This window comes from Coloeus monedula (genome assembly GCF_965178545.1).
Source record: "Coloeus monedula genome assembly, chromosome: 8".
In the NCBI taxonomy this organism is placed as follows: Eukaryota; Metazoa; Chordata; class Aves; order Passeriformes; family Corvidae; genus Coloeus; species Coloeus monedula.
Window position 1 is genome coordinate 11,233,728 of NC_138788.1, and position 17,957 is coordinate 11,251,684.

The following is a 17,957-nucleotide window of genomic DNA, read 5'->3' on the forward strand; positions in this document are numbered from 1 at the left end:
AGACAGAGCCCATTGCACCATGTTGCATTGCACATGTCAGAGTGGCATTGGCTGAGGTAGTTACAAGGAAAAGATTTTGGTCTTTTTGCCCAAAATTATGGTAGTTATGCTTTTATCTATACACATTCTTTTAGAAATCAAATGGATTATAAAAAGCACTAAAGCCACTCGGTCTTAGCAGCAATAAAAGAATAACCTAAGCAAACCTCATGGCAGAAACAGCATTACCGGACTGCCTGAAAGAAATGGGGAATTTAGAAGGATTGAGAATTTGTGGCTGCTTTTGTCCTGGGAAATACATGAAACCGTATCTCTTGCTTTTTCTCCTCAATCAGTGTGGGAAGATTCTCTGTCAACACCAAACACGCTGAAGTGACTTTGTCATTTTTTTAAAATGCAATCAGCATTAGAATATATGTATCTGCCATGCTGACACAGCAATCTTTGGAAAAACATTATGAGCAAAAAAAATAGGCAAATTTTGTCACCCATCTTGATATAATTAAAATCCTAATTTCTGCAGGCTGTCAACATTCCTTTCTTCTGAATTTTACCATGGTTGTGGACCCAGCTGACATCATTTGGCAATGGTAGAACGGCAGCTCCATTATTTTTCTTCCATGGTAAACACACTAAATGAATTTTTTTCTTAATCATACTTCTGCACATTACACCTCTAACAACCTGGCTGCTGGCCTTCACAGTTCCAGGGTAGCCAATATTGCTGAGGAGGAAAAAAAAAAAACTCACCTGTCCAAAAAGAAAATATCTATTTCTTCTTTTCCCTGGCTAAAGTCCATGACAAGGCACCAGGCAAGAATAACAAGCAGTTAATCTCAGAAGTGACTCTGACTTCATGTGTCCCTATTGTAAAAATGTTCCAAAAGATGCAGAAAAATCTGAGCCCACACATCCGGATTCCATCCAGGAATACTGTCCTACTTTGCAAAGCAGCAAAATCCTTTGAATGCATGCACACATCTAATAGGCACAGAACTCAAAGAAACACGGTGTCATGAAAATACTGGAATGTTACCTGCCTTATCCACATCTCCAGAAAAGCCTGCCTTCTTTGAAAAGTTACTGTGTTGCATTAAGTGGAGTTGCAGCAACCTCACTTTGTCCTTATTAAGACTATCCTTGCTTTCATCACTTCAGAAAAGTAGTGCAATTTTGTCAGGAAAGCTGAATGGGAATTTGACTTCTTTGGTTTTCTGGTTTTCCTTCTTGATAAAATCATATTATGATTGATCTATGATCTATGAAAAGTTTAGCTTTTCCATACACCCTTTCAGATGTTATTCACATACTCTTCCTCTTACAAAAAGAGACTAATAAACTCTCTAACGCACACACATGCACATTTCACAAAGCAACAGACACCATTATTTAATCTTCAAATCCCCAGGTTCTGAACAGTGTTCTTAAAAAGCCCATTCAGCCCTTCTCTTCCTGCCTTCATAGTTCAGTTTTATAGCAGTGAATGAGGAGAATCAGTCTGTGAACTGCTTGTACCTCAGTTAATTAAATTTCCCTGGCATGCCTGTGTGTAAAACAGAATGCACTGTATCAGAAGCTGTGCTAAAACATGATCTAGCATTACGAAACTTTCAATTCATGTACAGAATGACAAAGCTGTGTGTTATTTCAGGGGTTATTTCTTTTTCTTGTTGGATCATGCTTCTATAGATCAGCCTTAGACCAAGGGAATTGTTAGACAAATGGCTTATACTAAACAAGTTGTCTTTTCTATGAGAAAACAGAAGATCTCTAAAGCAACAAGGAAAGACAGTGGTGGACTAAGGCAGGATCTAGGCCCTAGGTCTGTAAAAGGACTTCCAGACTAATTAAGATTTTCAATACCAAGCCAATAAGATTAGATGTAGATACAAAAAGAAAAAAAAAATACAGCTTGAACTTTTCACCTCTGTGCTACTAAAGGCAAACGCACACAGATGCAGACTGACGTAGAACTCTGCTAGGCCATGCAAAAGCTGTCTCTTGTTTGGAGGCTGTACAGTGACATGTACTCATGTAGTGGTGTTCTCCACCTCATCCTGATTCTCAGGAAATAAACACACCAGTCTGCCCAGACACAGAATCTCAGATTTATTTTAGCTAAGACCAGAGTGCAGTAGTCACAGAAGAAACCAAAGGAAATACAGGTCTTTTGAAATTAGTTCATTCGCATAAGCAGTTCACAGTGGGACACCAAGAAGAGATTGGTGCAATACCCTCCATCTGGACAAGAACAGGAAGAAAGAATTAGTAAGTCTTTTCATCGAGTATACAGATTCTTATAACAAATCTCTTTTGCAATAGCCTAATAAACACTGAATTACAGAAAAGCCTACCATTTACAAGACAAAAGATAACCAAGGCATTTGGAAAGTGCAGATGAGGTCATCAGTCCTCCCACTGTCCTTCAGTCTTTAAATATCTTTGTGTCAGGTAAGTGTAATTACTAAGTGTAAGCAAAATAGAATCTGTGGGCTATAGTTTGCCTGTCTCCTGTTTACTGCAGTGCTACAAAAAAATGTCACTCTGATTTTTTAGTATTGTCATATTAGGTAGGACACTGAAGACCAGTAAAAAAAGGTTATTTTAAATGGCTATTCAAGCCACTAGAATAGGGATCAAGCCTCAGGCTCTACAAGCAAAACCAGGGTCATGAACATCCCAAATTACCCACAAAGATAGCACCACACTTCTGCTCTTAATATTTAAAATCTGGGAGAAAAATTCCATGGCCTCTTTTGCTAAAGAACATCCATGTTATACAACCAAAATAGCCCTGGTATTACAAGTGTTGAAGCCAATGTGGGTCATTTTGACAGAACTTGGCTAGGAATCAAATATACATGCCAGAAAGCTGCAGTTCCAACTCCTGGTGGCAAGGCTGTAATGAGTAGTTAGGCACAGTAAACTACTAATCTAGCAGAGTTACAGCCACACTCTCTAACCACAGCTTTAGAGTTAAGCTCTTAATCTTCTTATTACACTGAGCTATTTGTCTGTGTAACCTTCTTCTGCTAGAGCAAAACATAAATGTGTTACTATCAAACTGAATTTCAGCACTGCATATCTGTATTTTATGACAGTATTTGTTCTTGGTCTTTATACAACATCAGCCTAGGAAGGGCCACAAACTATGTATTTCATACTTTCAACATATGCTTTCTGTTTAATTCTTGGTGAACTTTCTTTTTAAGAGGTTGTGCTCTCATGAGCATCTCTCTCATGGGCATACGCACAATTTTCATGCTGCTATCTATCATTTTTACAGAACTTGATCACAACAGCTTGAAAGAAAAACAATATAACAGAGTATCCAATGCACAATCATAGAGTATCTGAAATGAACAGCTCTAAATAACGACTTAATCTGGTAAGCATGAACATCATGGAGAAATGCAACAGAAAAGACATTCTACTTACTTAGCAAGGTACATTCCAAGTCCACAGCATCCCTTCTGCAAGTCTTATTTCCAAAAACATATGGATTTATGTGCCTTTAATGGGAATGTGGAAGACTTACAGCAGAATACATAACTAAATCATGATCAGCCTTTCTTCCTAGAACCAAATTATACTCCATAACTCTTCCTCATGACTGGTTTAGTCACTAATCTAGAACTAAAAGTTTGCAAAGATATTGTTTAGATTTTGCCTGAATGTTTTGTTAGATAAAGCCTGTCAAATTGCAATTGGTTTGAAGAATGTTGATAAGCTTTTTTTTGCCCAAGTAAAAAAAAACCCAAAATAAAATGTGAGTATCGCCTTCTGTTAGTGTGTGTTTAAGTGTACTTTCTTTCAAGCTTTTTTCCCCACACCCATTTTGTTCACATCCACTGTATTTTTTCCCACTGTATAAACTGTCCAACAAACTTAAATGTAGCAGATACTTAAAATCATTGTGTAGGGGATAAAACCCAATAATTTTTTGGTTATTTCATTTTGCTAAATTAATAACAAGCATAATTTTAATGCCTTTTGTATCCTGTTCTTGTATTTGGGTGATAAGCGGGTGAGGGTGGGACAGAATGCTGTGTGGTAGGAAATAGTGTGCTGATTATGCTAAGAACTTTCAAGGTTGCCATTTGCTATGCTGCACTACCAAGCCAGCATTTTCACAGGGGTTGTTCATTTGTATCTTGCAGGTTAAGCTTGGAATGCAGGCTTTTGGGAGGGAAAGGAGGTTGCTTAGGTAAAGGGGAGTGCTAAGGCTAATTCCATTTCAAGCCACAACTATCCAGGAAATGATCCATGTCATTGCCCATTCCTGTGGTTTTATTATGATCCCAGAACATTCACAAAAAAACAAGTTAGCACCCTGAGATAATTTGGCAAATGCTCTTCTGCCTATGCCAACTATTGTTCCAATAACAGACAACCTGGAGAGGCCCTGGTTAGCTGAAATTGAAAAAACTCTGGAGAAGAACAGTTCTTGAAATCCTTATCAATTTACAGCTTCTCAAGTGTAGCAAGAGAAAGATTACAGACCCAAAAAGTTTATGGGATATGAATGAAAGTCACTTCACCTGGTAGATGACCGGTAAAAAAAGATGGCTAAAGATCTACCAAGCCAGATGAGCAATGCCCTATGCTAAATAGGGAGACCAGAGAAATTCACAAAGAATTCTGAATTGTAGCCATTTGACTCACACGGAAACCATTAGAGTTGTGTTCTTGTCGAACCAGGGGAAGCCCAAGGTAGGCACATTACAGATGACTCAGAGGAGTGGCTCTGAACTGAAGCAATTTCTAAACGGCACAGATGCCAAAGATGCCCTATCATCAAATGCCATAGGTTCAGCTTTGGATGAAATACAGAATAAACAGGAAAAATTATCTTTCCACTTTAATTAAGATGGTATTCAGGCTTACCCTAATTAGTTCATTTTTAATAATTTCCTTTAACTATTGCTATTAAACCATTCAGCTTATTAAGAACCACAGAACATCACAGATCTAAATGACTGCCTAACAGCTGCAAGCAGTTCATTAGGTACCTACAATCAAGCTTTTCTCCCACAGGAAGAAGGCATCAGTAACTACCCTTCCATTAATCTTTCTCTCTCAGAACAGCAGCAAATTACACACATGCTAAAATTCACGGAGAGTTTACCCTTCCTAGGACAGCATCTCTTCCATATGCATCTGAGGGACTGTTACACAAAGAAGCCCAACATAGCTTTTTTTAGAAATGTTGATTTTGTTAAACATTTAGCAAAGCTCTATGGTATCTTTATACTGTTAATAAAGAAAATAAATCAGTGTCTAGAATCAAGAAACCCATGGCTATTGTTATGACATCCTAATCACTATGCCCTTAATACTACTAGGCAGGCCATCTCTTAGGGAAAGTGATAATGTCACTGTGAACATTTTTTGGTCTTATCTGATCATTTGCCTTAACCACCCTATGATTCTTTTATGTTACACCCTGCAATTTTTTTTCTGGTATTCTCTACCTGCATTTCTATTCCCAAATTTCATAATATATTAAATAATTACTTCATGTCACTCTATAAATAGAGCACCTGACCAAAATTAAAGACCTGTGGGATACTTTTTGCTACCCCAAGTAAACATGATTGTTTGAAATGTTAATAACTATAAAAAAAAATACATGCAGTTCATAAAATGACCAGTTTTTTAAAGAAGACCCAAGTAGTTACGCTTCAAAATTCAGAGCTAATGAAAGCATCTAGAGACCATCTTCATATTAGACAGAAAATTCATGAACGTAAACAGGGCTTCATAATCACAAAAGTGAGTCGAAACCAACTCCTTAAACAACACAAAAACAAGCTGAGTGGATAAAGAAGGGAAACAAAGAACAACCAAAGTCTAGTACTTAATTTTAAAAAATGCTTTTAATATAAATCTGAATACAAAAATGACCAAAACAGTCATCACAAACAAATCCTCAAGGTTTTCTCTTATCAGTTCCCTGACAGTTTGGCAAGCGCTTGTTTTCTCTGTTCTGCAGTCATATACTCACAGGCTTCCAAAATATTTACTATAATTAAAGTCTGTTGAACTGTTTTTGCTTTTACCCATATTCTTCCATTCATTCCCAGCACCAGCTCAAATGGGTACAATTGTGATAACTCCTGAATTATTTCACATTTGGGAGCCAAGAGCCTGTGAACAAGACCAAAAAATGTCAGAGGAAGAAGTGCTCACACTTACAGACACCACATTATTATTGACCAATAACTGCAGCAGTATTGCTGTTATGGGAGCTATTTAAGAAACACAGAGATGATCAAGTTGCATATACATCCAAAATAGCAATGCAGTATCAGATTTTTAAAGCTCCCCTCGTAAAAAATACATGCACCTAAAAAATAAAACAGCTGTAAATTTAGTTCTTTTTTTCTCATTAGATTCAGAAGTAATCCCTGACAAATATAAAGTGAATTGATACTTTTACAACAATTTTATGATCTAATAAATTCTAAAAGCACAATGTTTGAAAAAATGACATTTTTGAAGTGCTATTTATAAAGCTGACACCACAGAGGTGTCTTTCAAAACAGGACTTCCCTTCTACTTCAGGCAACAGCATTAGCAGCAATAAACAGACTACTTCATTTTTATTAGATGACAGCATACTAAATACTGCAATATGCCTAGGATTAAATCAAGCTAGAACAAGTATTTACAAAAACTAAAAGCATATCAGGATTTAGTAGTTGTAATATGCTGTTATTTTTTTACCTGCATACAGACAAAATTTGGAAAACAGAATGGCTGCAAAAAGTTTTCATATCAGTTCATGCACACTTCTGCTAGGACATATAAATCAGACAAGTTATAGGTATGAAAGAGCTGCTCTGCACCTCCAGATTGCTTATCCAAAGAACAACAAAAACACACAAAACTCCACACAAAAAGCAACAACAAAGTTTGACTACTGTTTATCCATGTAATCTGGTATTCTTTGACAGTCACAAAAAAAGTCTTGTATCTACATCAGCATAAGTAACTCCAAAGCTCACAATACATTTAAAAGTTTATGAAACAGTTCCTGGATTAATGTGTCAGTTTTAAACTAAAATACTACCATTTTTTAATCTGTATCTTTATTTCAATGCAACTTATTTTTTCTTTGGAAGTCAGAAAATAATGTGTACTGATATGCAAAGACCCCTTTAATCAGCTGTTAGCCAAACATACGCCCTCCACTATGCCATTAAGCAGAAAAAGGACAATAAGCATTACCAAGTTTTAAACTCCAAGGTAGTATGCACATACCTGAAACACTATCCTAAATGTTTGATTTCCCCAGGTCACTAGTTTATTTTCCATACTGCCTTGGCAACCACACCACTTTTTTTTAACAGGTCATGCAACGCCATACAAAAGAGCTTCTAAGCCTCTTAAGAGGAAAAATAAACTTTCCTTCTAGGTCAATGTCCATACTCTATTCAGTAAAACTGGTTTAAATAGACTATAAGAATTATACAGTCTGATTTACAACTGCCCACATTGCTCAGAGGAAATAGTTGTGGGAATCTTACCCACCACATTACACATAAGAGTGACTATTTACATTTGTTAGTACTTACTTTCTTATTAGACCTAAAGAAACTTTAAAGAGGAAGCCATCTTGTCCAATTAATCCCATTCCACTTGATTTTCCACTGCTGTCTATACAGACCATCTCTGGTTCCATGTCTTTATTTGCTACAATGAACTGACCATAAACAAGATCTCCCACCTAAATAAAACAGTGTCAAAAAGCAAAAGTAATAGAGGAAATCATAGTGAACATTTATAACAATTGATAAACATCCTCTAGTGAGGCCACAAAATAGTTTTAAAACAATAGTGACACAAAGCCAAACTGATATACTAGGAATTTTAATTTTCTCTTCTTCTGCTACAGAGAGCACCCTCCACAAACAATTATCTTGTACCCCTACTGGAATTTGTAAGATAAAAGGACAGATTTTTCTTTAATGGAGTTAAATAACTCAGTTTTTCTTAAATACCAAATATTAACTCCTCTTTCTTCAGACTTCAAGGATATGAACAGCCTAAGCAACCTGCTCTTATAATCACTTAGAAGGACAAGAACAAAAAAATATCACACCAGCCTATTTTGTTTTTCTTTACAGTTCATTTTACATTCTGGTGATGGCATTTCATCCGAGTGCAGAAACTGTGGCATGCATGTGCCACACAACCGTTCACAACAGTGCTGTTAGAAACCCCACACAACTAACATTTTCCAGCAGCATCATATGGCATAAAAGCTTGTTTGAAAACCTTAACGTCGGAGTGCTCTTTTGGATGCACATTACTCATGAACTGCATTTGCTGCTGGCAAATGAAAACATGAGGGAAGCTGCCAGCCACCTGAGAGAGAGCAAACCACTAGTTACAGTCCTCCTAAGAAACCTCAGAAAGCCCGGGGCCTAATGGTGCAAAACCCTCCGAGGAGGGCCAAGGCGAAACCATTACAACGAGACCGGCACACCTCCTCTAACATGCAACTTACACAAACCCTTGCACTAAGACAAGCTACTGAAACGCAACAGAAGCGCCAGCAAACGACGCGGCTGAAGCGCCAGCTACAGGGCACCCACCTGCACGTTTGGCCTGTTCCTCTTCGTGGCGCCTTCGAAGGCCAGGTAGGACAGGGACGCCGGCTCGCTGCCGCCCACATCCAGTCTGAACACGTCCCCCGCTTTCGCCGTCACGATCCCTATAACGTGGTCGCCCTTCACCGGCACGTACTGCAGCGGGGGAGGCGGACAGAGGGTCAGGGGAGCGCGGGCGAGACGGGGACAACACACATTCACATACACACAGACAGCCGGGTCCCGCCGCGCCCGTACCCGCTTCTGCTGCGAGTCCACCCAGTACGCGCCGCCGCCCGCGGGCCGGTGCCGCAGCAGCCCGCACTTGGTCACCAGCAGCCCGGCCCCGCTGCGCCGCAGCCCCGGCCCGCAGAGCAGCCGCCCCTGCGGCGCCGCGCCCGCGCTCAGCCGCAGCCGCTCGCCCTCCGCGTCCTCGTCGTAGTGCGCGGGGAGCAGCAGGAGATCCCCGGGCAGCACCACCTGCCCCACGAGGGCCTCGGCCGCCATGCCGCGCTCCGCTGCCATGGCCGCGCCGGCGCAGGGCCCCTCGGCCCGGGCACGGCTGCGCTCTGCGGCCCCGGGCGAGGCGTTCGCGGGGCGCCAGCGACACCCCCCGGCCGGAACAGCCGCGCCCGCGCAATCCACGGACCGCTGGAGCCGGCTCCTCACCGCTCACAGCACCTCTGCCAGCTGCCTTTCCTTCAGCAGCCCGTCTGCAGCCTTCCATTTCTGCCAGGGAGCGGCCAAGACAGCGTTAGCGCACTTAAGCGTCGGAATTAATAAATACACGGAGTTAATTCTTCCAGCTGCAGTTATTTGCAGGGTTTTTTAATACCCGATTAGACGCTGACAGTAGAACAAACAGCTGGTCAAATCTGAGGTGAACATCAGCCAAGGAGTTTGGCAGGGAGGAGAGAAGATCACGTCAGTTGTGAAGGGAAACTGCTCACAGAGAGAGGGCATTAAAACAATTGGAAAGGATCACAGTGGGTCATCTGGTCCAAGCAGGGTTGTCCTAGAGCACACTGCACAGAACTGTATCCACACAGTTCTTTAATATCTCTAGATAGAGAGATTCCACAAGGTCTCTGGGCAATCTGTCCCAGTGTGTGGTCACCTGCACACAGTAAAGAAATTCTGCCTGTTGTTTAGACGGAACTTCCTATGAATCTGTTTCTGCCCATTGCCTGGACTCTCGGTGATTGGCACCACGGAGCAGAGCTTGGCACCTCCCCTTTAGGTATTTATACATATTAATAAAGTCCCTTATAAACCATCTCTTCTCAATGCTGAACAGCCTCAGCCCTCTCAGCCTTTCCTTGTAAGAAAGATGCCCCAGTCCCTCAGTCATCTTCATAGCCCTCTGCTGGACCCACTCCAGGATCTCCATGTCTCTCTCATGCTGGGGACCCCAGAACTGGACACAGCACTCCAGGCAGAGCCTCACCAGGGCTAAGCAGAGGGGCAGGATCACCTCCCTTGACCTGCTGGCAATGCTCTTCCTAATGCACCCCAGGATACCACTGGCCTTCTTGGCCACAAGGGCACTGCTGGCTCATGGACAGCTTGCTGTCCACCAGGACGCCCAGGTCCTTCTCCACAGAGCTGCTGAGCCCCCAGTTTCTCCCGGTGTTCGGAGTTATTCCTTCCCAGATGCAGGACCCTCCATTTACCCTTATTGAATTTCAGATTCTTCTCCAGCCTGTCGAGGTCTCTCTCAAGGGCCACATAACCCTCTAAGGTCTCGGCCCCTTCTCCCGGTTTGTGCCACCAGGGACCTTTCCGACCAGGCCCCTTATCCCTCCATCGCCTCCTGCGGGCGGCGCTGGGGCCCTCTGCGCTCGCGGCGCTGTTGCGGGGCAACGCCGCGCGTTCGGGCGGGGCCGCAGCCGCGGGGCCGGGGCCGGGGCCGGGCCGTAGGAGCGGGGCGGGCCGGGGGCTGCTGTCCGGGGGCTCTGGGAGCTGCTGCCAGGAAGGAGCCAGAGCGGGGCTGCTCTCCGAGGGAAGGCGAGCGGCTACAGCGCAGCCCCGCGGTGCCAGAACCAGGGCAGCGACAGCACCGGGTCCCAGTGACTGTCGCGGAGCGTGGGGCGAGGCGGGGTAATGTGCCAGGCCCTCCCCAGGGTTCCGAACACCAGGCGTAGGGATAAGCAGCGGGCCCGCCCTGCCTGGAGCGTAGGGGAACGGGAGAGGCCCAGACTGTGCTTAAATGGAGCCCGGGGGCAGAGGTCGCGGGGGAGGCTCCGGGTTAAGAGGGTCGGCACCAGTAAGGTCACCCTGGAGCCGCCGCGAACGCGGAGGGTGGGACAGGATTCGCTGCTGTGCCAAGTGCCCGGGCTCTCTGCCCCGCCGGACCATGGCTGCCCCGCACGGATTCAGGCTCCTTGACAGCAAAGAAAGGGTTGTGTTTACTTAAACTGGGCTAGTAAAGTGTGCACAAGGATCTGTGCCTTTCCTAACTATAGAGTGAGTGCTTCAGGCCCTTGCCTTGCATACATATCTTAAAGGTAGCTTTGACAATTCAAACTAAAACCCCCCCTAACTGTTCTCAGAACTACTTGCATTTTCTTCGGATATCTGTGTAGAAGTTTTCTATGTCGTGTTGTGGTCTTCAGGTTTTTGGTTTGTTTGGGGTTTGTTTTGTTTTGTTTTTGTTTGGTTTTGGTTTTTTTTTGTTTGTTTGTTGGGTTTTTTTTTTTGTTATAATGCACACCTAGAATTAGTCGCCGCCTCTTTCCAAGTGGTTTATGAATTATACATGTAAGATGGGGTTTGAGCATTTTTTTCTGCAGTGATTGGTGTAAGTGTCCTGTCACTGGAGCTTTTAAGAACGAAACCACTACTGAATAACTTCCCTGTCTAAATTGCAAGCTTACTAAAAAGTAATGTCATAGTCAGTGTTTGGCATCTGAAGCAAGAATTTTTAAACCCCCTGACTTAATTCTGACATTGGTGCCTAATATCTGTCTGTTTATTGTCAGTAGATTTGGATGGAATCTCAGTATCTGAAGCAATGCCTGGGAAGTTGCTTGAAGAAGGGACTGGCAGAGGTTGTAGAGCATCGGCCAGCAGATCCCATAGAGTATCTTGCACACTGGATTTACAATTATAGAAGAAACTTAGATGAAGAAAAAAAGGTGCATCCAACTTAGGCAAAAAACCATTGCTACAATATAATTGATGCTATTTAATATCTCTTTCATTTTTATGTTTAATTGATTCTATGTTACCGCTGAAATAGAGAATGCTGGAGAGAGCAGAGCTGGAACAAGAACGGGAGGCAGCCATAGCCGAACTTGAAAGGTTAAAAATCCAGGAAGAAGAGGAGCGGAAACTTCAAGAGCAACGTCAGGTTATTATTATTTAATAATAGATAATTCTAAGCAGCATATGGTGCTGTGGCATCTTGGAGTACATCTTTGTGTACTTCTAATAGCTGCATAATGACTTTGATAGAAGTGACATAATGCAAGTATTTTAATCTCACTTTTCTGAGTAAATGAAATTATTAGTCAGCACATGGGTAGGAAAACTTACATACTAGGCAGTAAAATGTTATTAAAAAAATGAAGGCTGTTAACGTAAAAAGCAGCCAATTTAGGACTTATGTGAGAAGTAACTGAAAATATTGTTTGGGCTTATAATATGAGAAAAAAATACAATATCTGTGTTTCTAGCCATTCTTTATAAAGGCATCATGTGAATTCAGTGTTGTTATGGTGATGTTGATGTGATCTGACTGCACTTTTTTTGTATGGCTGACTTTCATGATGTTAAAATCAAAAGCTTAATTTTAAATTTATGCTGATCACATTAAGCCCAGCTCTGGTGTAAGATGCATTCATTTTATTTCACTTGCACTTATAAAATTTGGAATTTACTAATTTGCAAACCAAAAGTAATGTGCTTAAGGGTTTCATGAGTGATGTAAAATAGTAAATGAAAATGACAAGATTGTGTCTAGAGATAATTCACAAAGCATTAAATAAATCATTTCACATAAGCTGTGGGTAAGATGTTGAACAATGCTCACATTAGATGCATTTATTTTTTAACCTAACTCAGTTTTGGCCGTAGTCAGATACTCAGGTAAGTTTTGATTTTATGTACCAAAAAGGAATAGAAAACTATGACCATACTTGTAGTTACTCACAAAATGCAAGAGCAAACAGTATTCTCTAGTGTTGTTGAAAGTAAATACTTAGATCATGCAGTTTCTAAGGTTTTGATGTAATAGGACTTAAGTTCACAATTAATAAACACTTTCTGTTAGACATTTCCAATTGTAAATACTAAAGGTTGCTGATGGACATGATTTATGTTAATGACATTGCTTGCCAAATTTTTCTATAGATTTGATTCTATATTGATTCATCCATCTGTGCTAGATATTACACAAAGTATCAAAGAGCTCAATCCAAAGGATGGGAGATAACTAATACAGACTGATAAAAGATCATGTGTAATGAGACAGTATCTGAAGTGTGTACACTAACTTCAGTTAACTGTTTCTTCTTCCTCTTGGTAGTAAAACCTTTTTATCCATAAGAGTCTCAAAACTTTGAAAATGTTGAGCCAGATGATACAGAAATGACTTTGTTATTAACATAACATGGCAGTTGTAAAGTTTTTATTTACAATTTCAGTTATGAAATACATTGTAAACAATGTGGTAAAAAAGATAAATGTGGGGGGTTTTTTCTTTCTAATTTGTCCTTTTTTAAACTGTTTGCAGGCTCAGCTGGAAAAAGAGCGTGAGGAGTTGGAGTTGCAAAAAAAACTTGCAGAGTTGGAACTGCAGAATAAAGAAGCTGAAATGCAGTTGCAGCAGGAAGATGAAGAGGTTTAAGCCAATACTTAGTTGGTGGTTTGAAAATACCATTAATCAGCCATTTTTTCCAGATGCTGGCATCAATTGCAAAACACAGAGCAGAAGCCCATGGGTGTTGGACTAACACATAATTAAAAAAGCAAGAGTGTAGTTGGGGGGGAATGTCTAACACGTGGCTTCTGCAGTCTGGGTTTTAGACTTGAATTCTGGCCAGAACAGAAGTTTATTGCAAATATCCAGCATAAGGTCAGCTTAGCTGATGCTTCCACATTCCTTGGTGGTATTTATTAGAAAATTTTATAAAATAAGCATGTCTAATTTAAATATCAAGACAGTAATGCTTTACAGGGTGTTAGCACAAAGTCAACTTACTGTACCTGGAAAAGGAGCTGTGTTTTAGAATTGCAATGCCTCTGGCTTCTGATATCTTCCTGGTGTATGGGAATTTATACTAACATAAGAGTGTGTGTACCGATATCCATGTTTATGGTCTTTTAATACTGCTTCAGTAAGAACATACATAGATAATTGGCATGTTTATCTCCCTAAAGTTTTAAAAGTGCATATTTCTTAAATTTATGTGGAGCACAGAGTATTTTAGAAATATCGAAGTTTTTAGAGCACTCTTAAAATACTGACAAAATATAATCATAGGAAGATGAGAGTATGAAAGTGACAGAAAAAAATGAATATGCAAAAATTTTAAATTGCTGTTGATTGAAAAAAAAAAAAGATAAAAATAGGGTTAATCATACAAAGACCATATTCCCATATAGTAAATTTGTGTAGCCCTTATCTAAAGTATTCTCTTTATATTAACATGTAATGTCATTTTAACACACGTGAAATATGATTTCATGGCATGGGACATTTTAGCTGAAAACTAGTTTTCATTACCACAGGAAAATGAAAAGACAATAGCTGAAGATACAGATAGATCTGGAACACCTACTTCATCCAAAGCTGAGAAGCCAGATGAGAGTGAACAGGTAAGTATTTAGAAAGAGATTATAAATTATTGATTCTTACAGATTTGCTTTTCTGTGCTGACCTATCAAAAGGTTAAAACTGTTGGTGGCTCTCCCCTGTGGTTTTAAGAGACGGTATTTTGGCCACAACTTCCAAACTGCCCATAGCAGCACTCTGGTCGGAGTTAAGGCATTCTAAAAGACTCTGTGGTGCTGGCTGACTATATCCTCAAGAGTTAAAACACCCTTTTGTATTCAGATATGTTACTGACTAAAGCATGAATGTACTGAGAGGAGGCAGCCTTCCTGTGCTGTGTGAACCATTATATCACTTCATTTCTGACTAAATCACTTCATTTCTGGTACCAGTAGTGTAATTCTAGCTCAGAATTTATGTTGTGATATTAATATGCTTTGTACTTAGGGTTACTTTAATAACAGCCTGTTTTATTAGTGTTCTCTGTATAGATTTATGAAAATACTTGTGATTGTTCTTAGGGTAAGGTTTTCACTGGTGTTTTTTCCACTGAGGTAAATCAGATGAGTATGCAAGATCTCATATAGCCCAAATTTTTATAATTTCCTGATAATTACATATTAAAAAATATTCTTGAGTCTTTGGGCATATTTTATGAGTTCTTTAATAAACAAATTGCAAAAACAGAAGTGAAAATGAGTAGTGAGTAGTAAGTAGTACCTGCTGTTTCCTACATGTGCCAGGTTTTCAGGCCTAAAGGTGTTAGATTACATTGGCTTTTGGGGATGTTTTTTCAGGTTTTACAGTGATGTGTTTGCTACAAATTAAGAACAGATTGATAAAATAAGATATATAAGCTTGTACTGTTGATTCTGCCCTCAAATCACAGTGCTTCATCCAAATTTGCTGGATTTCATAATAGAAGTCTGGTGATGACATTCATTGTATTCCACTGAATGGAAGAATACATGGTTATACTGATAAGTACCAACTTGTTTATCATGGGCAGTTTTGTCTGTGTTCCTTTTTACAAAGTTCAGTGAATGCTAGTAAGTGATAGAATTTTTTTGTTGTCATTTTTCAGAGCCAAACAGATCTCTCAACAGTAACAGAAGAAGAAAGTACCAACTGACCTGAAAGCAGTAAAAATATTTTCTACTCATTACTCGCTGATCCTGAAGTTTAGTATCTTGATTTATGTATTTTATAAGTAGAACTGATTTACGTACCTGTTTCTCCAGTGTCAGTTTTCAAGGTGTTTATATAAAGTCTGCTAATTCTGACACTGATTCTTCCTTTTTGTTCTTAAACTGTAGCTAGCATGGCTGACTTGAAGGAAGAAAATTGCAATTGAAATGAAAGCAGCACATATTTTTTCTACTTATTGCATATCTAAGTTACCATAATAAATACTAATATAACTAATGTGTCTATATTATTTGAGGATCGATGCTACAATATAAGCTGGATCAGTATTAAATAATAAAATAAATAAAAGAATAAAATATTACTGAAAATTATTTTCCAAGATTTTGAATGGTCTTTGATAGAAAAAGGGAATGCTGTACAGATTAGAAGATGGAGAGAGTGTTCTGGACATCAGACTTGGTGCAAAAATTCAATCAGAAGATTTCCCAAATATATTTGGAAGAGATAAATTTAACTCTGACTCGGTAGACAGATGTACTAGATCTTGTCTCTTCAAAATCATAAGGTGGTCTTTGTAATATGGGATGTTTGCTCCAGGCTTTATTAGAACCTTTTTTGGGTATTGTGTGGTGCTAGGTGAGCTGCAAGTGTCTGCATGTCAGTTTTGATTAGTCAAGGTTTTAAGCCTTTTCTGCATTTTTCTTGAATTTGTAAATCAACAAATTAAATCTGTGTTGTCTACTAAATATCATTTTTATTTCTCAAAACTTCACTTCTAAAAATCGGGAAGAATATTTAGCTCTATCCATAGTTATCTATAAAAATAAATTTTATAATCCTTAAAGATGCATTTTTATAAGAACAGATGTTTGTAATCACTGGTATCTTGATATAGGTTGTCAAGAGTATTCTCTGTCTGTTTGTTATAAATGGAAAAGACATCAGCATTAAGAAATCCTGCACTTCAATAAAATGTGCCTTTGCATCTCTGTCTTCTAATACAGGTTAGTTGGTCATGGCCGATACTGTGTAATGAAAATGCCTTTCATTACAAAATCAGTGCATAATTAATGCATTCACTGCATTCTTCAGTTTTGGGATGAAAGAGATTTTTCTGATAATTTCACTTCAATTTTTTAATAGTATCGCTGACTCTAAGGGGTTTGCTATCCTTGCCAAACTGTTAAAAATATCTATGTACCCAACATACAAAGGACAATCGCATAATAAATGGTTTCCTGCTCTGAATAACTGGTTTTGATCATGTAGATCAGACTAAGAATAATCCTATCAATTTTTAAAAACATAATAACTATTGATTTTTCATACAGTAATATATTATTTTTTCTCTTAAAGTACATTTATTAAAAAAATCCTCTGCCCATTTTATTGCTACATTGCTTTTTGGATGCTGTTAATAACCACGTCTTACATGAGTATCCTTAAAATCAAAAGAGGAAAATGTCATTACCAGGTGTAAATACTTAGAAATGTTTGTGTAACTTTTGGGACAATGGAAAATGGAACTACTTTTGTGACTAGGTGGTCAGGCTTTGCTGTCTACATTTATTGTGCCTGGTACAGGTTTGCAATTTCTATGATAGTCAAAACCTTTCCTGTGGCATGAATACACCCTTGTGGCTGATGTTTCAGTAAGCAGCTTTTGGCACAGTTTACGATTATATTTATTAGTAACAGTTACAACAGAATCCTGTAAGGACACTGATACCACAGTTCTAATTACACCTGCATGCACAAGAGCTTCTGATGACAATCTCAAAAGGGTGGAGTAAATGGATAAACATACGGAATTTCTCTTTTAAACCACTATTTGTAACTGATTCTTAATTTTTAGATTAACATTTTCAAAAATTGGTAACTCATGTCCATTTACACTTAATGTCCAGTCGCGTTGACCGTGAAAATTCCAACCTCCGTACAGCCTTCAAAATGTAAGACACTATTTTAAAACGTGCTAGAAAATAATTCTAATGATGTGTTGCTTTCATTTTTTAATCTTTTCATTCTATTTGTATCTTTGTTTGATTTTTTTAATAATGTGTCCACTAGAGTGCATCCTAAATAAACACACTGGGAACTGTCAGTTAAAGCCCATGGAAACTACAACTTCTGTTTGTCATTTTGTTTCAGTTTATTTTTAACTATGACTTTTTCTTTGTGATCCTGCAGTCCATGTTCCCCACTTTTCTTTCGAGATACGAAGTTTTGGATGGAAACTTTTATCAGAAAATTACTTAGCAAGTGCTAGATTCCAATTTATCTCTTTCGTTATTGTTAGGTACAAAAAACATTTGTTGTTAAAATGTTATTTGTAGGAATTCTCATTTTTTTCAGGATTTGATGTGCACAGACCTGGTGCATTATTCCCCTTCTACAGCTTTATAGGAATTCTTTTCTTGGATATGGGACAAGAG

The 17,957-nt window shown here is 39.3% G+C and overlaps 2 protein-coding genes across 3 annotated transcripts; one reads left to right on the forward strand and one right to left on the reverse strand.

The window, feature by feature from the left end:
- Window positions 1-5,852: 5,852 nt before the first annotated feature.
- On the reverse strand, window positions 5,853-9,144 carry EXOSC3 (exosome component 3). The gene is made up of 4 exons (XM_082286534.1): window positions 8,856-9,144; window positions 8,604-8,753; window positions 7,581-7,732; window positions 5,853-6,150 (listed from the first exon to the last, which is right to left on the reverse strand). Exons 1-4 carry the CDS (start codon window positions 9,120-9,122, stop codon window positions 5,949-5,951), a joined length of 771 nt encoding a protein of 256 aa, XP_082142660.1. The 5' UTR covers window positions 9,123-9,144; the 3' UTR covers window positions 5,853-5,948.
- Window positions 9,145-10,551: 1,407 nt separating this feature from the next.
- On the forward strand, window positions 10,552-16,614 carry LOC309575752 (uncharacterized protein). Of its 2 annotated transcripts, none has more exons than XM_082286536.1 (6): window positions 10,552-10,697; window positions 11,579-11,734; window positions 11,839-11,949; window positions 13,333-13,440; window positions 14,331-14,417; window positions 15,458-16,614. In XM_082286536.1, the coding sequence occupies exons 2-6, from the start codon at window positions 11,588-11,590 to the stop codon at window positions 15,503-15,505; spliced, it is 501 nt and encodes a 166-aa protein (XP_082142662.1). In that variant the 5' UTR covers window positions 10,552-10,697; window positions 11,579-11,587; the 3' UTR covers window positions 15,506-16,614. The 2 variants fall into 2 exon arrangements, with proteins under 2 accessions (XP_082142662.1, XP_082142661.1); XM_082286535.1 differs by having other exon boundaries at window positions 11,582-11,734.
- The last annotated feature ends 1,343 nt before the right edge of the window (window positions 16,615-17,957 follow it).